Consider the following 26,113-nt stretch of genomic DNA (forward strand, 5'->3'; position numbering starts at 1 on the left):
AGCACATTCAAAGCAAACCAACAACTAATATACAAGTGAAAAAGAAAGTAACATTTTTATTTTCAAGAAGATATGTTTTAAAAACATGTACACACTGCATTTTTAATAGCTTTGTATCATTTGATTTCCTGCTCTTGCCTTTTTTTTAAATTTCCATATGAATAAAAGCCGGGGTCCCCAAACTCGGTCCTTGTAAGCCGCAACCCAGCCAGCATTTTGGGATTTCCACACTTAATAATCATGAGATCTAGTTGGCATACAATGGAGGCAATGCATGCACATTCATCATGGGAAACCTGACAGGGTTGCGGCCCTCAAGGATCAAGTTTAGCGGACCCCTGAATAAAACAAACATCACATGTTGTTCTTATTTCTTGCTATCTACTTTTGTCCCCCTAGTTTTCTATTCCGTTGGAGCCAGCCTGTGCTGATTACGGTTGCGTGAGTCTTCATGGGCCACAATCTGGGATTCCTACCTCTATTTTATTATTCTGACCCGATTCCTTTAGTCCAATCATCATGACGATGATCCCTAGCCAGGGGACCACACACCACTCCTCGTTGTGGGCTCCAAGTCTGGTCAGTGGGTAGCAGTGATGAAAAATGGCCACGCCTTCCCTCTCCCTGGGGGCTGTATCCCTGCCCATCCAGCTGCAGCCTAGCTCTAGAGTCCTTGACCATCAAGAATTTAACAAGTACAGTACATGAAGTTGCTTGTATTATGGACAGTTCAGGCTGAAAAACTGCATGAGCCCAGATGAAGGGCTTTTCTCCCAGTTTGTAAAGATGGGGGAAACGCTTATGAACAAGTTTTTAGCAAATTAGTCTTCAAGTGCAGAATTCCTTCTCACATACATATTTTAACTTTTTTCTTTTTTTTACCAAACACAAACATTATATTTACAAATTCAGTACAAAAACAAACAAACAAAAAAGCATTAAAGTAACCAAACACTTTCCTCATTCATTTTCACACTATTTATACAGAAACAAGGCATTCCCACCATTGGTTACTCATTCTGAAAAATACTTGGGGGAGGTGAAGGGAAAGGTCTTATTATTAATCAGAACAGTGTAAGTGCTTTGTGTGTTAAATTAACTCATTCTGAAGGGGATCCTGTAGTGAAGCCACTGACTGCAATAGGATGCAAACTGCACAATTCCTTTTCAGGTGCTGACATCATCAGTCAACAGGAAGGCATCCTCTAATGATGTCACTTCCTGAAAGCACACAGGCAAAGGTTAACAAATATAAATAAAATAACAGATAGTCCAATAAAAAAGTCTTTCCCTAGCTTAATATTTTTCTTGACGATTTAAATGAGCAGAAGATGGCATTACCAGGAAATCTGAAGTAGGGTGGTTGCAATAAATGAATCATAAAAGGCATTTCAACTATTGCAACCACCCTACTTCAGACTTCCTGGTAATGCCATCTTCTCCTTATTTAAATTCTGACCTGAGAGAGTATTAGCTCTTGAAAGCTCATCAAGAAATGTATTAAGTTATTCCAATAAAAAGGTATCACCCTATATATTATTTTATTTGTTAAACTTTATTTCTGTGCATTCAAGTGCACAGAAATAAAGTTTCTGTGCACTTGAATGCAAACTACTACCTGAAGCCAAACTACTACCTGAAAGAACAGTTACATTATTTTAAAAAAAAAAAAAAAAGTGCAACAAATTGGTATATTAAATAGATTTGACCTCCACACAAGATGTGACTTTTATAGCTTGAACCCTGTTTTAATTCCTTGTGGCTCTACATGAGGTTTTCAACCTGTTTTTGTTATTTTGGTGCTTTGCTCTCAGTCTACAAAAGTTAAAAGTGACAAGCTGTGTGGTAATGCCAGCCATTTTCCCTTATATCTAAGGAAGTTTCTAAACTGAACCTAGGAAGAAAGTAAATTAAATCAGAGAACAGGATCACATGAATTGAAAAAGTTAAAAAAAAATAAATTAAGATGTACTCATAGGAAAAAAAGACTTTGGAAAGAAAGGTGTTATTAGAACGTATCTTTGTATATAGCAAATAGAAGCAGAGGTCACTGCCAGCACAGAAACAGGAGCAGAGGCACAGCCAGGGTTGACCCTAGGGGGGCATGGGGCAAATCAGCCAGAGCAGGTTCCAGAATGCTAATATGCATGTCTGCAGGGCCGCTGGACACACTAGGCTGACTAGGCAGTCACCTAGAGTGCCATCGGTTGGGATCAGCAATGGCAATGTCTGTCCTTCCTGATCAGAAGAGAAAACACCTTAGCATGGTCCCATACTAGCAGGAAGAAGAGACCATGCCATCGCAACCAGAGGTAGGAAGACGAGTGCATCCCTGGCGCAAGCAGAGGCAGTATTGACACCAGGCCTGCATGGCAGTGAAGAGCAGGAACAGCAGGAGCAGCAGCAGCAGGGGCCGGAACAAGCTGCATCAGCCAAGCAGCCCAGCCCCTCCCACTCAGAGTAACATTGGCCCAGTCCCTGATCAGTAGGAGGAGCAGAGTAGGCCACGGATGTTAGGAGCAGGAGGCAGAGAAGTATCAGGCCTCACAGGCCTGAAGAAAGGAAGAGTACCATGGTCCATGGGGACTGAAGGAGGTGGCTGTTGCTGTTGGCCTTGTGATTCCAGGGGAGAGGCAGTAAGTAAGACAGGGCATGTCCATGTGTGTATGTGTATGAGAGAGAAGACGTGTCTGTGTCTGTATGTATTGGAGGGGCATGTCTGTTGTGTGTTTGAATGAGCAAGCGCATATTTATGAGAGACAGGAGATTGTCTTCTCCCTCTGCAATTTCATGGCAATCTCAGGGCATTTAGAAATCAAAAGATTCCAGTATGGACAGCAGGGGATTTTTTTTATCCTTATTAATTTTAATTATTGGGTGCTGTTTGATATGTCTGCTGTTTTAAATAGTTTATTGGTATTTGGAAAATTTGTATGACTTAAGTTGTTCTATTAGTCAGCTATTTTGAAATATTTATTTTTTATTAGTATGGATTTACTCTAGTTATACTTTATATTTTTTTTATTTTGCTTGTTTTATGAGGAATGGTGATTTCTCTTTTTGCATTGTTGTGCGGCATACAGAATCTAGCTTCTTGTGGTTTCAGGGTCTGTTTTTGTCTACATGTTTTTATTTATACTTTTATGGTCTCTTTATTCTGTACCTGGTGAGGGTCTGTGTTCTCTGTGCGTGACTGAGGTCAGATACTTTTCTAGCCTGTAGTTTCTGTGTAGGTATCTATAGCAGCCTGGCTTGTTCAATTTTCCCAATAGGGGGCGTATTGGTGTTTTAGGGCCTAGTGTAATATTTGCAATGTTGCTTTTTCATAGGAAGGGTTGTCACTGTTTGAGTGCTGGCAGTTAGAGCTGTCTTGGTATGGGATGTTTACTACACTTCCAGTGTATCTAATGCAGTGATAGCAGAAGCACCAGGCCACATCATGGTAGGCCACCACCACAATCTAGGCTGAAGACTAACCTGAAATAAAGGCACCAGAAGGAGAGGGAGTCTTGAAGAGCACTAATTTCTACAAAATAGATGGGGTCTGGGAGCAGGGGGATGGGGAGGGAGTGATACCTGCCCTGGTGCTTAGTTTTTAAATAATGACATGCAGGGGGTTTTGGAGAGGAGGATGCAGGCTCCGCCCAGCAGGGCCAAATCTTTGGACCTTGGTTAGGCGGAAGGAGGGGGACTGTGTTAGGCCCAGTAGGCCAGCAATCTTATTTCAAACCCAGCACTTTGCCACTTATCCAGCTAACAGGCACGTCTAGAATTAGTCGAATACCTTAACCGACTTACTCCAACATATGAGTTTGCTAGATAAGTTATTGAACTAACTCTAGCACATCCCAGAATGCCCCCAACGTGCTCCTTGCTTATCCAGCTAAATCTTAGCTGGATAAGCAAGTGGAATATTCAAAACTAGCCATTAAGATGGATAACTTGTGTTATTCATCTAAGGGGCTTTAAATATTGACCTCTGTATTATGTATTTATTTGATATACTGCCAGTTACTGGGATATCCCAGGAATTATATGATGCATGCATACTAGCTGCTAAAAATACTATTAAGCTATTCACTTATAACATACATGGGGACTTGGGATAAAGAGATTATCTGGCTAAAATGCAAGAACTGTAAGCACCAAAAGTGGTGTCTGACAACAGACCCCTGCAGCACAATGGCAAATAAAAACTGCCACTCCCAGCCAGTCTTTCTGCTTTTTCTTCCTGTTGCAATAATTGATCTCTGACTACCCTCTTGCTTCCTTGTAACCAAAAATCCTTGCTGGCATCCCAGGCCATCTGGAATTCCAATACTGTTGTTTTTTTTTTACTTTATCCACCTTAACTGGGAGGTTGTTTCATGCTTCTCTCGTCTTGGAGGCCAATGTACCAAAATGTGCTAAGTTAAAAGCGTTGTAACAGTGAGTAATCTAGTTTACATGTGTTAACAGTGCTTCTAATGCATATTAATTAGCTCACAAGAGTATTAACACAAAAATCTACACTAATGAGATGAAAACTAAGCAAAATAGTTCCATGGTCCATGTGGACTGAAAGAGGTGGCTGTTGCTGTTGGCCTTGTGCTTCCGGGGGAGAGGCAGGGGATGGCTGAATTAGTGCATAGAAAAATGTTAAAATGCACTAAAGTGAATGCAAACAACTTAACTGCACTTTGGAGGAGGTAGTTATGTTTTTGCGATAAAGTTAGTGGGTTAAACACAGATGTTAACACTACTAAATTAATTCAAAACTTATTTGCATGTCATTAACATAGACTAACACAAGCTAATTAACACACATTAACAGCCAATGTTAACGCTCTTTAGTACAGTGGCCTCAGTGTATGAAGCATTTCCTTATGTCACGCCTGAGTCTGCCGCCTGTCAACTTCACATGACCCCCTTCTTCTAAAACTTGCACATCCCTGAGAAATGCTTGCGCATTATTTATACCTTTGAGGTACGTGAAATGTTTATCATATTTCCCTGTTTTCCTCCTGTAGGTAATAGGTTCTTTACTGTAGTAAAGTCCTGAAAAATGAACTTACATTTATCAAATAGAAGAATTTATCCAGCTATGTGCACTGTACCTCCTAGTTGGTACAGTACATCCAAAAAAGAAAAGTAATGTGCAGAATGTTTTACAACTCCAAGTGGAACCTACCACTGAAAAGCTAGGCTGGCTACATTCAGCCTCAGATTCATTTCAAGGCATAGGGCCAGGTTTAAGGATGAGGTCAAAAAAAAAAAAAAAACCCATAAAAAAAACTGCTACAAGTCTTCTTGCCAGTTGCATAAGTTTGATCTTTTAGGCCAAGTTTTAATTTCCTGTCATTTCTGGAAATGGAAAAAAACTGCAAGCGAAAACACTTGTGCCTGAGGCCTAACTTTACAGATCAGACAGAACTCCTACAGTATTTTTCTGCACAGGCCTTTGCTGGCACATTTTTTTTTTCTTCTGGAAATATTTTTCTTCCAGTATTCAAAGGAAATGAAAGCCTCAGGCAAAGGATGGGCTACTTAAACTGAGCAAGCAAAGACTTGAAGGCTTGCTGCACATTTTTGTCTTCTCCTTAAATCTGGCCCTTCATTGGTTAAATAGCTGCGTTAAACCTCACGTTTCTAGGGTGACCAAGGCAGGCCAGGAAGGAGGCCTAGAAAAGGCCTTTAATGAACTGAACAACATACACCAAAAGCCTAAAGGATGAGCCCAGAGGGCTCCAGTGCAGGTCACTTCCAGCTCCTCTAGTACAACCCAACGGACAACACGGGGCCAATCAGTTCTCGAGTACGCTGATTAAAACACAAATGGTCACCCACATAAACCTATGATAAAATACTTTAAAAACTTCAGTTAAACATATTCTCTTTCCAATCATAAATAAGTTTAAAAATAAACAAACTGTTACAAAAATAAATGATCCATCCCCAGAAATATGGCAGCAGTAGCATGCAGAAGTTAGCTAGCTAAATCTTTGGTACAAAGGATGGCATACAGGAAGTGCATGTTATATACAGCTGTGCATTATTGCCTTGCCACTGGAAAATATAATGTAGAGAACATGGTCCTTAATTCTTCCTGGATGTGTCCTCCATGTACGATAGCAAAATATTTCTAACATGTCTTCCAAAGCCAATTGCAGAAAATCCCACTACCTTTCTGGTTCCCACAGCAACTTTTGCATCTAAAAAAAAAACAAACAAAAAATATCAAAATGAAACTTGAAAACTTAGGGGAAACAGTAACGGTATCTAAAACCCGCTTGCCTGTACACATCTGGAAAGGATCTATAAAGGAATGGTCTATCTGGAGTCAGAAAATGATCCTGGTACCTGTTCATTAATGCCTGCCAGGAAAAGTAACTGGCATATCCAGTGTTTACGCCAGTCTGTCACATAAATCTATCCACTAGAAAGGAAAGGAAAGTTTTAATAAGCCAGGGTGATGCACAGGAGCTCGTGAACCTGAATTCAGACTGAGGGAACAGAGGAAAGGCAGGTAAGGCAATGATCAAGGTAACTAGGACCTAAAACTGTGACTCTCTGGATCCAGCAGTGGTGCACTGCCGCTGCACTGGGCCTGTGGTCCAGTCATTAGTGAAGTGTGCTGGGGCGGGGGTTGAGAAAGGCTGGGGAAAGAGGAGAACAGAGGAATAGTTCAGCTTTTCCTGTAGAAAGGCTACAACTGCCACAATATACAAGGTGGTAAGAGATGTAGTCGCTGGTTTGGAGAGGGATTGTCACAGCACTTACAGCCCTCAGGATAACATTCAAACAACTGCGCATGGTGGCATATACGCGTGTATGTGGCTGCATGCATATTTGCTACAGTATTTTATAATATGCATATATATATAAATATATTCACGTGTTTTATGAAATAAGCACAATTCTACCAAGTGGCTTACGGGCAAATACATACAATGCATTGTAACCACATATATCAATGGATTTAACATACAGACTTTACCTACTAATTTTAAATATATATGTGCATATACTTTATGCATGAAAGTAAACTAGGTCTTACTCTTGCTAGTTCCGATTTATACGTGCAAGTTGGCCAATTTTAAAACACGCGTGCAGTGCATCGAGGAAATTAACCAGTTTATCAATTAGTCCACCAGTTTGCCCAGTTCTTCTCCAGGTCACTGAGACCCTCCTGGTTCTTTTCAGCCTGAACTCCCTCCAGTCCACCCAGACCTCTCATCCTGTCAGTACTACCCAATAAACATGTTTAATATCATTTACACCCGATAATTAGCAGGTGTACAATACGCAAGTTGGAAAATGTACCCAAGTGTCTTTTAAAATAGCAATTTAACGCGCGTAACTGTTGGCTCCGCCCCAGAATGCCCTTTTACAGTCATATATGTGCATGTGAAAATGTACAAACACATGTATGTTTGACTTTTATGAAATACAGAATATGCAAGTAGAGGCTACTTACATGTATATATGCTATATTTTACGCAAGCAACATTTTAAAAAATTCACCTTTAAATCTTTAACTCACATTTAATGTGATGGTAAACAAACAGCAGATTCAGCAAGCAGAGACAAGAAGTGGAAAACAAGAAAAATACTTCTGCTGTTCTATTATTCTCCACTGGTGAATGTTTCACAAGCACACACAATAAATTCAATAGAGGTTTTTTCAATTCTGGGAAAGATCAAAAGAATTACAATATCAAAATCTTGTCCTACCTGGGGAGTAGAAGTGCATTAAGAACGCTAAACCAGCAGCAACACTAAAACAGGCGAGGAAGAACATAGGACCTGTGAAAAGAAAGCACACATACTCCTCCTTAACATCCACAGCCAACGAGAAGGAGAGCAGGACTGCCAGTTTACAGAAAAGTTTAATTAAAAATATCCAGTGATTAATTATTAAAGGGACACCGTTAGAAATTATTAACATTTGATTAAAACCATGGGGCAGCAGCAAAAACAAGTAATAATTAAAGCAATAGAGAATCAGGCCAATATTGTTGCTTTAATCTGCATCTCTCTGCTGCTGCAGCACAGAGAAACAAAAACAGGAGATTCACGCAGAGGCATAAAAATGTTAAGTTGTTCTTTTATAGGACATATAGAGATAGTTCTAATTATATTTAATTTGTAATTCAAAGCTTTTGCATTGTAGATTATCTAAGCTTTTCCGGGTTTACCTTCTTCCATGGTATAACAGCAAAGATATGCAAATTGAGGGCCTGATTCACTAAGGCTTTTTCCCCGTTCTGTGTCTATGGGAAAAGAGCTTGGTGAATCAGGCCCTAAAACAGTGAACTAGGTCAATCTGGCCAACTCCCTCTAACTCTCAATCTACAAAAAAATCAGTCACTGCAGAATGACATACTAAATCCAGGTCTATTAAATGTGTGTTAAACCTTTCAAAAAACAGCAAAAAGCTAAAATATGAATATAAGAAATTCCTAATATATTACAAAAACAGAATCGGTAACCCAAGGTCTGTTTTTCAAAAATGTCCATTTTCCATTCTAGAAACCATTAAAAAGATATCTGATCATGAAAGTCTTTACGATGGAATGTAGAATATATTATTCAGCATTACCTTTAGTTCAGTAATTTACTGTGCAAGGTAAAAACAGCTATTTACTTTATCTTTGCTATCGTTTTTATTACATTTAGAAGGGTGGAACAAGTTGAATTGCCTCTTTCTACAAATGTAGTGGTTTGAAGGAGTGTTAGGCATTCTTGGACAAATATAAGAATGTCTTCTGGATATGTCCTATCTGAACCATCTGTGACCCACTATCAGAGGCTAAACCAGGGAAGCTACCTTCTTGCTCTTGTGGGCATGTGACCTCTGTTCTGTGTGAATGCAAAAATCAGTGGTGTCAGGGTCAGCTACACTGGTAAACAGGGCAACCAAAACCTCAGCGAGAGAGAAATCTACTACTTCGAGGGAGAAGGCATCAAACCGAGCCATGATGGTCAACAGAGGTGGGAGAAAGAGGCATCACAGCGATAACCGCTCATGCACCAGAAGATAGGGAGATAGAATGAGAATGGCCTTGTCGCACGAGCATCTCGGCCACAGATGCGTACTCCCGGAAGTGCACCTCTTATACTTGTTATAAATTATTACAGTGAAGCCAAGTGCCGCACAACAAAATCAGATGTTCATTAATTTTTAAAGAAACGAGCATGCAACAACCTTCATCACAGTGTATCTGCAACAACAACAAACAAACCCAAAAGGAATGTCATGCTTGAAACTCAGTGTGGCGCGCTGTCCAGGCAGGCGAGAGCTCAGTCTCCAGCAGATGGCGAACTAGCTGACCTGGAGGGGGGGGAATTCCTCTCCTCCTGGGAGCATTCATTTTATACTAGAAGAAACAGGGCAATGGGTGACAGAAAAACCTCGCTATCATGAAAACGAGGGCTTTGTCACGTGACATCGATGATGCTGGAACAAAACGGATGTGCTTGGAGCAGTGAATGGCCACCCCCAAGGTAAGCTTGCTCCAGGGTCTAAAATTTACCCCCGCTGGACAATGAAGTTCTTCTCAGGTCTTTGGATTCAGTAAAACACACGTGCATAAATAAAAACCCCTTACTAAAAAAAGTACCAAATAAAACAGTAAGCACTTAATCCTCATGCGCCACCTTCCCACAATGACGATTCTATGGCCTATTAATAGTAAGACTATCCGGAGGAGAAAACTAACATCAGTCATCCATGAATCTCTCTGATCTGTGTCCAGCGAGCCTTTCTGCACCTGTTCTGGGCTGTCTTGCCAGTCCAAAGCAGTGTGGATCGCGCACAGAGAGCGTGTTAGAACTGGGCCTCTTTCATGCGGCTTCTTTGCCTGACGTGCTGCTAACTAACACCAATTTTAAAGGAACAGACTGCACGTTTAAAATCTACAGAGACCAAATGAGAACATGTTTCACTAAATGGAAGAGGAGGAACCAGCAGTCGAGAGAGAGAGAGAGAGTGGTTTTGTTTCAGTTACACAGATCGTTAAGCTGAAAGAAATCTGTGGAGTCCAGCCTTCTAATTGCCAATCTGTACATGGCTTTTTCCAGAGGAAGGGCTAAGAGGACCCACGGCGCAGCTGTAAAGCTGTAAACTGTGTGCCTCTATAATTAAGTGGAACAAGACATACGGTAAACGAGGCCTCCCTTCCGTCCCTCCATCTATAGAAGCAAAGGCACCCGACTGCTTGCAAGGGCCACGACAAGTCAGAAAGGGAACGAGGAGCCAGCAGTTCTTGTCACCAATCCCAGGCTATTAAAAATGAACATAATAATCCTTCTGTATCAGTTAGGAGGCACTGCTGCTCTCAAGACGCTGTAACATGAACAGATTTGGTCTATAATAAGAAGACTGTGTCAGTGAGACAGCGATCCTAAAGCAGCAGCAGCAGCCTAACAAGAATTGTTTTAAGTCAGAATGATACTGCGTCAGGTTTTCATTTAATACGATGGTTAAATGCTTACATTTGGCCAAACTTTCAGAAAGAAACCCTACCCTGCAAGTTTAGAAAGTGAATCACACAGTGTATTGGGTTTAAGTGAAACCAATAAAAGGGCTTCGTTTTCCAGGGCCCCACCCTGCCAGACACAGAATGGGGGAAGAGCCTTAGGAAAAGAAAGCCCCAGATACATTTTCCTATAAGAGGATATGATGTCAATTATCTGCAGTAAGAGGTAAGACAAATAACTTATCTTCATGCATTGTCTTAGGCAATTTTCACATTTTTTTTTTTGCCTACTGGCACAGTTGGGGAATTCCTGGGAAAAAAAAAAAATCAGGGCCCTTCGTGCCATATAAAATCCATGTGAAGACACAGCGTGGGTTATTGCGCATTATTCAGTGACATGCAGTTTATTTACCCCTGGCATTTAGAATATATTTCTCCTGGTCATTGTGTACCTCTGTGGAATCTGAGGTTTCTAGGAACAAAAGCAACACACCAATAGTTAGTACGGAGCACAAGCAAACACACACTTGTATCAGAGCATGCAGAAGTGCAAGAGAAAGGAAGGCTACTGCCTCTCAAAACTACATGAACATTTCTATGAGGGACTGTGTACTTTAAAATGGATTGTGAGGATGTCACAGACCTCTACGGAAAGTTTCAAAAAAAAAAAAAAAAAAAAAGGTCCATCATCACACAAGCAACGAAAAGTAATATGAAGATTTCTAAGGGGTGGTGGCCAAAAACACAGGCCATGCATCCATCAACCACTGCTAGATACTTCAGCACTGCACTGGCGTTCTCTTTTGCACACCTCCTCGTTTCCAGATCTGTGCAATGTCCGGCCCCCCTAATACCTCACAGCTGCTCCCTGACCAAATCTTGTTGCAGCCCTTAGGGAAATCTGAAGAAGTGAACAACTAGCAGAGGCTGCTGTCATTGAGGTGTCATTAACTGAGCTTAAAAAATGATTGCAAAAAAAGAGAATGCGTGGGTTTTTTTTGTTTGTTTTTTTTAATGATTCTACCTCCCTCTCTGCCAGGCAGGACACCTTTTCTCCCTGGGAATTCCTCCTCCGGTCCCAGCAGGCAGAGATGAGGTAATGAAGGTGGGAAAACCTCCCAAAACAAGAAAACTGCATTTATGCCATAAAGTGTGGTCATTAATTGTACAGCACTCTGAAACAACAATAATTTTAGACCATTTCCCAGGTGCTATAGCTCGTGCTGTTGGGTGGCCGATTTTAGTTGGACACTAGGCTACTTGCTACTCGGCTGATTTACTGCACCTCATTCAAAGTGAGATGAAGACCAGGGACCCAGCACATGGCTTCTGCTGCTTTAAGGTTTCAGTTCATTGCAATGGTTATTTTTTTAATGTTCACTGGAAGCAGTACTTTCTAGTAAAATGGTAAAGGATTTTTTGGTCTGAAGAAAAAAAATTGTGGGTTTGTTTTGTTTTTTTTAACTGGTAGCTTCCTCTTGGCTGAAGTCCAGGGCTGGGATCTGGCACCATGAGCCCTGGTTTGCAAGTACCTAGGAATATTTTCCCCCTCCACCCCCGACATACCTGGTCTGGTCATTGCAGGGATGGTCCTGGACCGGGATCCATGCACCGGGGCTCCTTCCAGACCCTGAATCCGGCCACTAGGTGCCACCCTTAAGCAATGATCACCACTCCCTCCTCCCTGCCCCAGCCCGAGTGGGGAGCGGGGCTCAAACTGGGAACCTTTTGCATGGCAGTGCCCAGCACTTGGCTATTGGGCCAGCCTAGGAAAAAACCTCTGACAATGCGTGCGCCTGGTGAACGAGCAGGGATGCTGGAAAGCTGCAGAGTGCTCAGGCAGACGCCAAGATCTACGTTATGCACAGGTGACAGACAACAGCATGCGTCGCTCAAAAAAAAAGGAAATATTGTGTTACTTGGGGGAAAAAAAAAAATAAAGGTACACATACCCTCTAGAAATGCTACAGATCCTAACAATGTTATTGCTACAATTACTCAAAACTACCTTAACAGGCAGAGAACTAATAACTGAATACGATGATACTTGCACTACATAATGATGAGATCAATTTTCAACAGGATTTACCTGGGTAAGCAGGGAATTTTCTGAATAAATCCCCCATGCTGAAAATTTTGTGGGCCCTCCCCGAAAACAATAATGGCTAAATCTAGCCACCAACCTTCATAAAGAGACTACGTTTAGCCACAGAAAACCAGGGCATTCCCAGAGGGGCAGGGGAAGGAAAAGGAAGTGCAGAGATTTTATTTTCAAATCCTCAAGCTCGCTCTCCCATGAGGACCTACCCCCCCAACCCCACCCTCACGAAAAGCAGACGCAAAGTCCACAGGTACTGCAGATCAAAGGGAACCTGTGCGCATACCTTAGCTTGAAGGTCTGCGGGTACTTTGCACCTGCCTTTCTGTGGCCCTTCAACCTAGTGGGGTGACTTAAAAAAACCAAACACTCCCCCTCTGCGTTTTTGAAATGCAAACGGTAAACCATGCAGAGTTGTCTTGCTGGGCGTCACTGCCGAAGCACAGAACCAGTTGCGGAAACCTTTTGGATTCCACGCCAGGCTGAAGATAATCAAAGTCACAGTTTACCCTGCTCTGCCGTGCACAATGAGAGGTAAAACTAGAATGGTGTCATAAAAACTGCCTGCTGGCAGAATAATTTTGCTATTCCTTTTGGGAACAAACTTTCCAATTTCACTGACCTTAAATTGTCAGACGTTTAGAGCAAATATAAATGTGGCCACTTTGAGCTGTTGAGTCAGCTGGAACTTTGTAAGACCAGCAATACACGCACATAAACATTATCTACATATGCAGACACCTTTATTGTGTATATTTCAATGGCCTTACAAAGTTCCAGCTACAGCTGCAGGCAGGAAATTACTTATGACTGAACTTATCCACTAAACAGCCAGAAAAACACAGGTAATTGTAATGTCCACTTTCTTTGTAGGAACATAGACAGACATCTTGCCAAGGACAATTTTAAAGCAATATGAGGACATTTATTTATTTAAAGCTTTTTTATACCGGTAATAGTGGTCACATCATACCGGTTTACATCAGAACTGCAGGTAGGAAATACATCAAACAGGTACTGTGGGTGGGACTACATAGAAAAAGGGAGAGAAGTAGCCCACAGTGTGCTGCATGTATCCAGTATTTAGCCATAAGTTAATTCTGGTCTAGTCCATGCAAGGAGAAAGCTTTCACCCTTCCCGGGATCATTCCACCTCTATCTCAACTCCTCCTATCTCCTCTATACACAAGCACATACACAGAGCTCAGATGCATTGTATGCTTTTTAAATTTTTTTTTATAAAGTCGTTGTCATCTGAAAAAGATTTGTCTTAAAGAAAAGACAAGCCCGAGTGACTGAATGCAGGTCTGTTGTGTTTGCTTGCCAGCTAACGAGTACTCTCAGATCAGCATGAGCACGGGTGACACTTCAAAGCCCAGCAACAACGTCCCAGCTGTGGTTTGCCAAGTGCCCCCCCCCCCACCCCAGACTGGCTGACTCACCCCGCTTCTTCCGGCTGGGTAAAGTGATGTACAGCTGGTCAGCGTTGTTCTGTAAGGCCCGGTAGAACTCCTGACAGTCTCTGTCTCCTTTCTTCTGCAGGTGCCGCAGCAGCTCCACCAGGCGGGCCTGAAGAGGGGACTTTGGATTTCGGAACTGTTAAGTGGAAAAGCAGCTATGAGAGATTTGTGAAGGCACCAAAAGCGAGAACCGTGGCGTGTTACGGAGAAATCTGTGTGACGCACTGTGAGCCAAAGCAAGAGAACAGGGAGTAACAAGTGTCTCACGGCACTGAGCTCCCAGGAATACAAAGCAGCAGTTTGGAAGATCAGCATTTTACAAATTATGAAAGAATGAGGTTAGTGATTGACTGAGCTGCTTGCTACCTTCCCACTCTAGACCAATATGACAAAAGATAACTAAGACACATTTAGGGTGGGTTTTTTTGTTGTTTTTTTTTAATCTTCTACAAATGTACGAGTCATTCTCTTTCACATTCGTGTTTTACAGTAGCAGCCTTGCCCGTGGAAGCAGGGATCTCTTGGTGGTGGTTGGGGCAGGTGCAAGAGACTGCCCTGCAGCTCTTTAACACTGACAGACATTCAGTGACCAATCCAGGAATATAAGAAGTGCCATATACTGGGTCACAGCAAGGTCCATCCAGCCCAGCATCCTGTCTCCCGACACTGGCCAGTCCAGGTTGCAGGTGCCTGGCAGATCCCACAAAGAAGATCTGATTCCCATTACTCACGCCCAAGGACAGCAAAAGCTTTCTTTAGTCGACCTGGCTAGTAACGTGTTATGTACTTTTCCTCCAGGAACCTGTCCAAATCTCTTTTAAAGCCCGTTATGCCAGCTGCCTCAGTCACGTCCTATAGCTCAATAGTGCGCTGAGAATGCTGGTGGGGGTTTACAGGCTGCATGGCCCTTTAAGACGATGGCAGCCCTGGGCGAAGCAGGCCACCATCGCACGTTTTTGTCCCTTTTCCCTGCAATATTTTTTCTCATTGTATTTCAGTATTTTTCTTTGAGAAAATATATTACGTGGAAGCCGCTGCAATGTTTTCCCTAGGAGGGGACAAATATCATGGGAATGCGCCCCCTCCCCCCCCCAAGATAAAATAATCACTGCATAGTAAATGACCCCTTTAAATTGTAAGCCTTATGGGGAAGGGCCTGAATTTGCAACTCGCCTAGAGCTTGGATCTGGAAAAACAAATAATTAAATCCAAAGAACGGATTACAAATTGTGTTAATGTTTAGGCTACAAGAAAGGGCCCTTGCAGTATTTCAACAGCAGTTGCCAAGCATGAGTGTTAAGACATTAAAGCAAAAAAGGCCCAAAACTTCTTGTGCAGGTTACAATCGCATGAGGTCTGCACACAGCCGGTGTTACTCATTCGCTCTCACAGAATGGAAGCAATGTTTAAAGATGCCCAGCTCCTCTCCTTGTTAGCACCGTTTGGCTAACAAGAAGGGAGAAAACATATTTTATTCCCATTACCCCAAAGCACAAGTGCTTTGTACATCAGCACGCTGCAGGAACTCTACTGATGGGAAAACCAATGGCGAAGGTCTGTCTGGGATAACATGTCTGCAAGGGTGACCCAAAAGCCTTCCGTGTACAACAAACCACTTTTTGTCAGTGCGGCTCGTCTGAAAACGTTCCACGTTGAAGTGCTCCCATGCCGATAAAGCAATGTACTTGCATGCTACCATCACTCCATTAAAGAAAAAAAAAAAAAAGGTCTGATTTTCTATTTCAGGGGTAGCATGCGGTCAGGGACCCTGATCTCTTCTGGAAAGCACTCCGCCCAACTGCTGGATGTTTGAAGGCGTTTGATAAAGTCCCTCACGGGAAAAGTGATACGTTATGGGATAGGAGGAGATGTCTTACTGTGGATTGGTAACTGGGAGGAACTGCAGGAACTAGGATTTGAATGGCAGATGAAATTTACTGTGGACAAGTGCAATAATCCCAACTACAGGAATGCAATGCTGGGCTCCATATTAGCATTAACCATCCAGGAAAAGAGCTTTGGATTCATTGCAGAGAATAAGTTAAAATCCTCAGCTCAGTGTGTTGCAGCAGTTGAAACAGCAAACAGAGTATTGGGAATTATTTGAAAGGCAATGGAGAATAAACCAGACATCATAATAGCTCTGGATAGATCTATGGTGCAACTGCACCTTGAAAAAAATGGGTATAGTTCTGGTCACCTCATCTCAAGAAAGATATAGCAGAATTAGAAAAGATAGAGAGAAGGGCAACAGAAATGATAAAGGGGATGAAACAGATCCCTTTTGAAAAAAGGCTAAACAGGTTAGGGCTCTTCAGCTTGTAGAAGAGACGGCTGAGTGGGAATATGATGGGTCTATAAAATCATGAGTGGAGTGAATTTAAGACTGGAGGCAAGACTGGCTGATAACAGGTCCTATCTTGGAGCACTGCAATCTGTTTCCTCTTTCCCTCTCGTACTGACCTATCAGTGCAGAAGGAAACAGGAAGCTGATGTAGGGTGTCACAAGCCAGAGCCAACTACTGCTGGGACTGACAGTGGTCCAGAACCCTAGCTTTCTGCATCCGAGATTCTATTAGTGGGTGGCACCAGGGCCGGTGCAAGGGGATTAGGTGCCATAGGTACCTTCTGCCTTCCCGGTCACACCGACACCCCCCGCCCCGTGTCGCAACCCTGACTCCTATCTCCAGGGGCAGGGACCACATGCCGCCGCTCCCCCACCCCCTGCGCCGCCCCTCCCAAATTTAAATAAAATATCCCTCCACCCTCCCGACCCCTCCAAGACTCACGAAACCCCTGGTGGTCCAGCAGGGGGCCCGAGAGTGATCTGCCGCTCCCAGGCCGTCGGCTGCCACTAACCAAAATGACGCCGGTGGCCTTTAGCCCTTAACATCTGACAGGGGTTACCGGTACCATTGGCCAGCCCGTCACATGCTAGGGGCAATGGACGGCCCGCGCCAGCCAATGGCACTAGTAGCCCCTGTCACATGCTAAGGGCTAAAGGCCACCGGCACCATTTTGATAAGTGGCAGCCAAGGACCCAGGAGTGGCAGATCGCTCCTGGGGCCCCCCGCTGGACCACCAGGGGTTTTTATGAGTTTTTGGGGTGGGGGGAGGTTAGGCAGGATGAGGCGGGGGGCTGGGCAGAATTTTGAAGGGGCACTTTTTTACTGCTTCAAAATTCTGCCGCCTGAAGCAGCCGCCTCGCCCTGCCTCATTGCCTTGCAAGCGACGGTGGCACCCCCTAATGATCAACACCCTAGGCCCAGGCCTAGCTCACCTAGTGCTTCCGTGGCCCTGGGTGGCACATTACTGATCTATAAACGACCTTCAATTGTCTCTGTATGTCAGATATCTACCTTTAACCAACAGCCAGTCAATCTGACATAAAAACATTCATTACCATTTAAACAAAGTAAAACATCTGAAGCAAATAGTATTGTTATGTGGTTTTATTTACAGTTCCATTTTGTCCTGCCTTCTTCTGGTTGTGCAAGAAAGTTTGTATTGTCTTAAGTAAATAAAAGCCAGCTCCTGCCCTCAAGCTTGGTAAGGTCACGTCTTGCTGGAATTTAGTCCTCCAGTACCTGTACAGTGAAAAGCAGAGCCCACAAAGGCTGGCGCAGCACCATAAGACTCCATACCTTCTCTGCCTCTTTGTTCGTGAGGATTTGGGGATACACTCTATTCAGCTGCAGTGTGATTTTATCCACCAGCTGCTCACTTAGACGGCCATCGCTGGTGAGAAACGGGGCATCTTGGACTAGACGATCATAGTAAGGCTGGTCTGAAAAAGAAAAAGAAAAGTTTTACCTTGGTGCTGAATGTGAAGTCACTGTGATGGCTCCACCGGGTTTACAGACCCTACCTGTCCACTCTGCAATGAAATTAAATCCAGTGGACTGCAGCTTTTATTCCATGCAAAATATTTTCTGAAAAAGTTTACAGAGTTTTACAGTTGTACACCTGGCACCAGGTCCTACCCAGGAACCAAAAATACTTTGCATTTGTTTCATGCCAAAAGCTCTTTACAAGAGACAGTGATGTTTATCAGTAACCATGATAAGCAGCATGAGAATAAGAAACATGAAAATCATGGTTTGAAAAGAAAGCTACTACATTCTATCCCAGACTCTTTCTAAATGTATACACACAATTCCTCCTGACAGTCAATTCACAGCAGCACTATAGATGATGGCAGAAAACAAGCAATCTGCCCACATATTCCTACCCAGATTGCTAAGGATATATCTCAGCTGCCAGCCACAGAGTTTCACCAATTGGAAGATGTCTGAAATTCGCAGGTGTGTTTGATTTCAATACCATACACTTTTACCAAATTTCAGCCTAATCCCCACCCATGAAAATGGCCTCCCTATAGGTGCAGAAGGATGGGAAGACAGATGAACTGTATTTCTGGGACAGAAAGGAAGTATCTGTACTATACGAAGAAACAGAGGACCTCTGGTAAAGGACACTCTGCCAGTCTAGTTAAATATGACCAAATATTTTTTTATTTGGTTTCATTTATATAATATAGAAAGTGGGACAAATAAAGCATGTGCACTAAACCCAAGCTATGAATAGTGCAGAAAAAGGTGAAATTTAAACTTCTGTTAATTTTCCTTCCTTTAGTCCTGCCAGACTAGTCCAGACAAGTGGTTATGTCCTCCTCTTGCCAGCAGATGGAGACAGAGAAAAAAGGCTCAGAGCTAACTTCACTACCCCTATATAGGTCTGATGCTGCCTTCAGCTCTTCACTATCCTATGTCAAAGCTAAGACAACTGAAGGCAATTGTTTGTTTTAGTTTCCAAATCTCCACCACAGCCAAAACAAAACTTCACAGTTATTAACCCCAGAATAAGAATCCCTACCACCCAAGTCACAATTAGGCAACACCATACTTGCTGTTAGATTTCTCAACCTGAGAGCCCTAGATTTCCAGGGCTTCCTTGGGTGGATTCTGGACTTGTCTGGCAGGACTAAAAGAAAAAAAAATTAATAATTATGTTTAAATTTCACCTTCTTTATCATCCATGCCAGATGTCCAGACAAGTGGGCATACCAAAGCTCCATTCAGACTAGACTGAAAGATGTCACAATAACTCTCAGGACTCCTGCATGCAAGGCATAGCCTCTCCCAGCTTGCAGACCCACATCAAGGTGCTTAAAGCAGGGATGGAATGGAGGCTGCCCTAAAAATTATATTCTTAAAAGATATATTCTGACTCCTGCGCTGATAATGAGCAGGGTCAGTGGCCCTATGAGCCCTACAGACTCTTGCTGGAGCAGGTAAAGTGCTTCTTTCCTTGAACACTCCTGAAATAGAAACCACTGTACTTTAACAAACATCTCAATGTTGCCCTACAACAGTGGCTACCAGTGTCCCAACCTATATCACATGACTTTCTCACCATCAGAAGTAAGGAAAGCCTGATTCTGATAGAAATGCAACATTATGCTCCAAAAAAAAATTAAAAAGCAGTATATTGGGCACAAATACCCTTTCTTTTAAAATCATCAAAGAAAATGACTTCAATAGTAAGACTCAAAGAGATTCTACTCTATGACGGCTGAGAAGAAGGGATGCCAAATCCCTTCAAAATTAAGCTCACCTCCAAGATGAGAAGAGCTCTCACAGCGGAGGACTTATAGCCTTGAATCCTAGGAAGAAAGTATCTAATCTGAGAGGGTAGCAAAACTTCTGTGACTGTCTCTTGAAGCAAGCCAGAGCCAGTCTCTGCCCTCTGCAAGATTTGCGAGTTATGCCTTCATCCCAATTTCCTCTGGAAATAAGTCAAGATTGAAGAAATGGATCCCTCAAAGGGAAATAAATATTTGTCTCTTTCTGTAAACTGACCTTGCAGAGGCTGCAAACTGTTAAGTCAGGTTCGCTACATGGTTCTCTTTTGTTCTACCAAAGGCTATAACCTCTGACATTAATTATCCTCACTTATGTAGCCTGGTCCTCTTAACAGCCAAGGTTGTAAAAGAGAATGGAAAGGATCTTCTAGGGAAGAATCCTATCACTAGGGAAAAGGTGAATGTACACCCCTGCTTGCACCTTCAGAACTCAGTCCAGGCAATATCCAGGCTTCTAGCAGAAACACACACTAAAGATTGTATGCAGTCTAAGATAGGAGAGTTATAGTGTATAGCAATAAATGATTAGATTGACATAATTGGCATCACAGAGACCTGGTGGAAGGACAGTGCTATATCAGGGTACAAACTATATCACAATGATAGCGAGGATTAATTTGGTGGGGGTGTGGCACTTTATGTCTGGGAGAGTATAGAGTCCAACAGGATAAAGATCATACAAGAGACTAAATGTTCAGTAGAATCTATATGAGTAGAAATCAGCTGCAGCTGCAAAGGTTAAAAGTTTAGAGCGTAAAAACATTGAGTTAATTCAAACCCCAATCAAACTTAAAAATAATAAAACAGTAGAACTAGCCGAGAAAGCTAGAAACCTAGGTGTAATGACCGACACGGAACTCAGCCTGAAACAACACATATCACTGAAGGTTAAAGAAGGTTATGCCAAACTTATGGTCCTCAGAAGACTGAAACCCTTACTAACCCAAACACACTTTCGAATAGTCCTACAGGCACTTATATTCGCCAGCACAGATTACTGCAACACACTGTTTCTTGGACTACTGTATTCAACCATAAGACCACTCCAAATCCTACAACACTCTGCCGCCAGAGTACTCACCGGTAAAAATAAAAGAGATCACATCACTCAAACATTTGCCGAACTTCACTGGCTGCCAATAGAACAAAGGGTTCAATATAAAACACTCTGCACAATCCACAAACTAATTAATGAAGAAAGAGCAGATTGGTTAAACACAGCACTACGCTTACATGTACCCCAGAGAAATCTTAGTTCAGCCAATAAAGCCCTTCTAACCATCCCTTCAATAAGAACGCCAGACTTTAGGGAGCGAGCCCTATCCCTAGCAGGACCAATTCTGTGGAACACAATACCCCTAGAAACTAGATTACAGAGAGACTTAAAACTCTTCAAAAAAAAAGTTTAAAAACCTGGCTTTTCAAAAAAGCTTTTTACAGTGAAAATGGAGAATAAGAAATAACAGGCAACGGAACATCAGCACAGAGACACACAAATGTGTACTTGCATATTTTATTATTGTTTCCTCACACGCTAACTCTAATGATAGATAGAGACAGTTTAAAGTATTATACGTATATGATTACCCTATTAATCATACATATGGATAAGATCCATGTCACATTTCATATAGATTGTATTATTGAAACAAGTAACCGAAACTACAATGGCACTTTGTAAGATAACATTTCCCAAGCTGAACATTTAAGATATGTGCCTCTCTGTAAACCGCTGTGATGGTGTACGACCGAACGACAGTATAGAAAACATTTTAAATAAAATAAAAGTATTCAACAGGCATGGATATTGATTAAAAACACAATCCTAGACACACAGTCCAGATGTATTCAATGCATTAAGAAAAGGTGGAAGGAAGGCAAAATGATTACCGGCATGGTTAAAACGTGAGGTGAAAGAGGCTATTTTAGCCAAAAAAACATCCTTCAAAAATTAGAAGAAGGATCCATCTGAAGAAAATAGGAAAAAGCATAAGCATTGTCAAGTTAAGTGTAAAATATTGATAAGACAGGCGAAGAGGCAATTTGAAATGAAGTTGGCCTTAGAGGCTAAAACTCATAATAAAAACTTTTTAAAATATATCCAAAGCAAGAAACATGTGAGGGAATCGGTTGGACCGTTAGATGACAGAGGGGTTAAAGGGGCTCTTAGGGAAGATAAGGCCATTGCAGAAAGACCAAATTAATTCTTTACTTCTGTGTTTACTAGTGAGGATGTTGGGGAGATACCAGTTCCAGAGATGGTTTTCAAGGATGATGAGTCAGATAAACTGAACCAAATCACTGTGAACCTGTAAGATGTAATAGGCCAGATTGACAAACTAAAGAGTAGCAAATCACCTGGACTGGATGTTATGCATCCTAGGATTCTGAAGGAACTAAAAAATGAAATTTCAGATCTATAAGTAACCTATCATTAAAATCATCCATTTTACCTGAAGACTGGAGGGTGACAATTGTAACCCCAATATTTAAAAAGGGCTCCAGGGGCGATCCAGGAAACCAGTGAGCCTGACTCCAGTGCTGGGAAAAATAGTGGAAACTATTTTAAAGATCAAAACTTTAGAGCATATAGAAAGACATGGTTTAATGGAACATAGTCAACATGGATTTACCCAAGGGAAGTCTTGCCTAACAAATCTGCTTCACTTTTTTGAAAGGGTTAATAAACATGTGGATAAAGGCGAACCGGTTGATGTAGTGTATTTGGATTTTCAGAAGACGTTTGACAGAGTCCCTCTTGAGAGGCTTCTAAGAAAACTAAAAAGTCATGGGATAGGAGGCGATGTCCTTTTGTGGATTACAAACTGGTTAAAAGACAGGAAACAGAAAGTAGAGTTAAATGGTCAATCTTCTCAGTGGAAAAGGGTAAACAGTAGAGTGCCTCAGGGATCTGTACTTGGACCGGCGCTTTTCAATATATTTATAAATGATCTGGAAAGGAATACGACAAGGTTATCAAATTTGCAGATGATACAAAATTATTTAGAGTAGTTAAATCACAAGCGGATTGTGATACATTGCAGGAGGACCTTGTGAGACTGGAAGATTGGGCATCCAAATGGCAGATGAAATTTAGTGGGGACAAGTACAAGTCTTGCATATAGGGAAAAATAACCCTTGCTATAGTTACACGATGTTAGTCCCATATTAGGAGCTACCACCCAAGAAAAAGATTTAGGCATTATAGTGGATAATACTTTGAAACTGTCAGTTCAGTGTGCTGCAGCAGTCAAAAAAGCAAACAGAATGTTAAGAATTATTAGGAAGGGAATGGTTAACAAAATGGAAAATGTCATAATGCCTCTGTATTGCTCCATGGTGAGACCGCACCTTGAATACTGTGTACAATTCTGGTTGCCGCATCTCAAAAAAGATATAGTTGCGATGGAGAAGGTACAGAGAAGGGCGACGAAAATGATAAAGGGGATGGACCAGCTCCCCTGTGAGGAAAGGCTGAAGAGGTTAGGGCTTTTCAGCTTGGAGAAAGGACGACCGAGGGGGGATATGAGAGAAGAATTTAAAATAATGAGAGGTCTTGAACGAGTAGATGTGAATCGGTTAGTTACACTTTCGGATAATAGAAGGACTAGGGAGCACTCCATGAAGTTGGTAAGTAGCAAATTTAAGACTAATTGAAGAAAATTCTTTTTCACTCAATGCACAATTAAGCTCTGGAATTTGTTGCCAGAGGATGTGGTTAATGCAGTTAGTGTAGCTGGGTTTAGAAAAGGTTTGGATAAATTCTTGGAGAAGTCCATTAACTGCTATTAATCAAGTTGACCTAGGGAATGGCCTCTGCTATTACTGGCATCAGTAGCATGGGATCTTCTTAGTGTTCGGGTACTTGCCATGTTCTTGTGGCCTGGTTTGGTCACTGTTGGAAACAGGATGCTGAACTTGATGGACCCTTGGTCTGACCCAGCATGGCAATTTCTTATGTTCTTATGGTCAAGGTTCTACCAGGATAACTGAGCCCCGCTCCTGCTTTCAGCTGAAGAACATGGTCATCTGGGAGCTTCACCTGGTTGATCTGAAATCCACTGATCCTAGTAAATGCCATTTCTGCTGGTCCTTAAGTTTCAGAGTCTCAAAAGCATCAGCTGAAAACATGTCTTTATGTTGACAGTGAGCTGCTGCTAGGTCCTGCTGGAGAACTCCATCCTGGAACAAATCTGACTCACTTATCAGGGTACCTGAGGACTACTAGTTCCTTAGTTTTTTCACATCAGGTAATGGCATTACATTAACCACTACCACTTGGGCTACCTTATGAGCTAGAAGCCACAATTTCAGAAAAGCTAGAAGGCTGGCTCTGGCCCCTGGCCTAGATCTGGGTCTGTTGGTTCTCCACTAGGACTCCTGTCCCTGCATCAATTGCCCCAGATCTTAACTTCCCTTCTCAATCTATAAGGCTCACACCTACAGCGCAAAAGAACCATGAAGGAGACTTGAGATCCATTCCCTGCAGGAGGCAACTGAAAAAATCACCTGCTCAAGCTCCTCAGAACCTCCCTAGAGAAACTGAATTAGCATTGTGACAGTAGGATAGTACATATCTCCAAGACAAGAGTGAATTCAGTGAAATGCACATGGGTCTGTACCTAAGGTACTACACATTCAGATCTACTGCCCTGGAGCCTAGGACCAGCACAACCAACCATGCTCAAGGCAGATTTGGAAATAGGAGACTTAGACACTAGGCCTTGAGCCCATGATATCCAAGACCATAAGGTCACTTTCCGCATCTACATAATCCTGGGCTTTCCTGCTCCACCTTGGCCTTGAATATCAGTCAATCAAAATTCCCTCTGTGAACAGGGAGAACTTTACTACTCCTTGACTGGTAGGTATCTGAATTTCTGATCAGCATAGCCTTACAGCTGCCAGTGAGGGAGCCAGGATAATGCATAAAGAGAAATATCTGGTAGTAAACCCCTGGAGGGGATAAGAAGGAATGCCCCTGTGATAACCACCTAAGACAAGATCTGTTATTTTCCATGGGGTCCCGCAGGAATAGGAGAACACACTGCCTCCACTGGAGACCTCTTTTCAAGGAAGAGATGGAGCCCTAAAACCTGTGACTGACTAAACCAACCTAATGCCATTACCCCTGAGGCCTACACCGAAGGGACCACACCATGCAGAGGACTCCCAAGTATTGCCATGAAGAACCATACCCAGAACACAGCAGTCTACAACAAGGAGGGAACTGCCCCAGTCAAACTCACTGTCCTGGAATACTTTCCCAAAGCAGAGAGAAAGCTGGCTGAGCAGATTGCAGGTACCATATGAAATGGCCCCCATCCAAGATTGGTATTGGTAGGAGGGGGAGGGAGAGAGGAGGAGGAGCTTCTGATATACACCCCCTAGCTGACCTCTGGTCCCTAAACCTCCAGGACCACTCCAAAAGATAGTCCTCTTAAGACAGGATAAAACGGTACAGAAGGCCGAGATTGGCATGGCTGTGGGTTGCTCCCAAGCAGCACAGCCATAAAGTCTGAGGACCTATCTTGAACCAGCCCTAACCAGGCCAGATTTGGGGGGGTGGCTGACCAAAAGGAGCTCCCAGCATAACTTACCTCCATCATGCAAAGCTCACCAGCTGTGAATTTGTCCAGGGGCTGTTAGTACCACTGTAGGAAGGTTCAAGATCTCCCCCCCCCCCCCCCCCCTGCATATCGTTACTTAAGAGAAAGGTCACCATGACCTCCTCTGGAGGGATGTCGCACGCAACACAAGACTTCATTCTTGAAGCCATTGCGCACAGTAACCTGGGGAGAGAGACTATAGAAAACGTGCTTGAGGAGAAATCCAGTGGTGCTGCCCAAGCAGAACCACCATAGGATTTTTTTTTTTTTAAACATGTGCAGTCATCTTCAGAACCACAAGCTTAATTTGGTCTTTACAGCCCCTCTGCGAACCTCATTTGTTCAGAGGTGAAGAGAGCCAGTCCTATAGTCTGTTCCCTCCATCACTCTATTAGAGAGAGGGGAAGAGAGGAACTCCCAACATGCCTGGAGGTCGCCTGCTGAAATAATAATTCCAGAGCGAACTGGAGCTGTCAGACTCTGCCATACCTGATAGTAAATCTGTTACCCCCATGGAACTTCTCTGTTCGACTATTAGGGGGAAGAGAGAGGTAAAGAGCCTGGCGTGCTTGACTAATTTATATTAATTATCTACTTTTTGGCTCAAAACAGCAGTGAAATGGCTGCTAATCCTGCCAAAATGGGCACGCTGACCATGTGCACCACGGCGCTGTCTTCCATTACAGGGGCCCTCGCAAGTCAGGAAGAAAGCGCCAGTTGACATGCTGAGCTGCCTTGACTTGCCCGCGGTGCCTCACTTCCCTTTATCCCCTCCACCAGAGAAACCAGAAGCCGGCAGGGGGAAGGAGAGGGGACAGTCATTACCTCCAGACTCCCTGACC

General features: G+C 42.8%; 1 protein-coding gene across 3 annotated transcripts in view; it reads right to left on the reverse strand.

The window, feature by feature from the left end:
- Positions 1 to 30: 30 nt before the first annotated feature.
- CARD19 (caspase recruitment domain family member 19) overlaps positions 31 to 26,113 on the reverse strand; it is a 61,031-nt gene continuing 34,948 nt past the window's right edge. For 2 of the 3 annotated variants that reach the window (XM_029600863.1, XM_029600864.1), the window contains exons 2-6: positions 17,663 to 17,805; positions 14,001 to 14,154; positions 10,873 to 10,932; positions 7,714 to 7,785; positions 31 to 6,191 (exon numbers count right to left, since the gene is read on the reverse strand). In XM_029600863.1, coding sequence (XP_029456723.1) covers positions 6,076 to 6,191; positions 7,714 to 7,785; positions 10,873 to 10,932; positions 14,001 to 14,154; positions 17,663 to 17,805 — 545 coding nt within the window. In that variant the 3' untranslated portion in view covers positions 31 to 6,075. The remainder of the gene's footprint in view (positions 6,192 to 7,713; positions 7,786 to 10,872; positions 10,933 to 14,000; positions 14,155 to 17,662; positions 17,806 to 26,113) is intronic. The other variant, XM_029600865.1, reaches the window with a different exon arrangement.

The sequence above is a fragment of the Rhinatrema bivittatum genome, chromosome 4 (assembly GCF_901001135.1).
Source record: "Rhinatrema bivittatum chromosome 4, aRhiBiv1.1, whole genome shotgun sequence".
NCBI classification, from domain to species: domain Eukaryota; kingdom Metazoa; phylum Chordata; class Amphibia; order Gymnophiona; family Rhinatrematidae; genus Rhinatrema; species Rhinatrema bivittatum.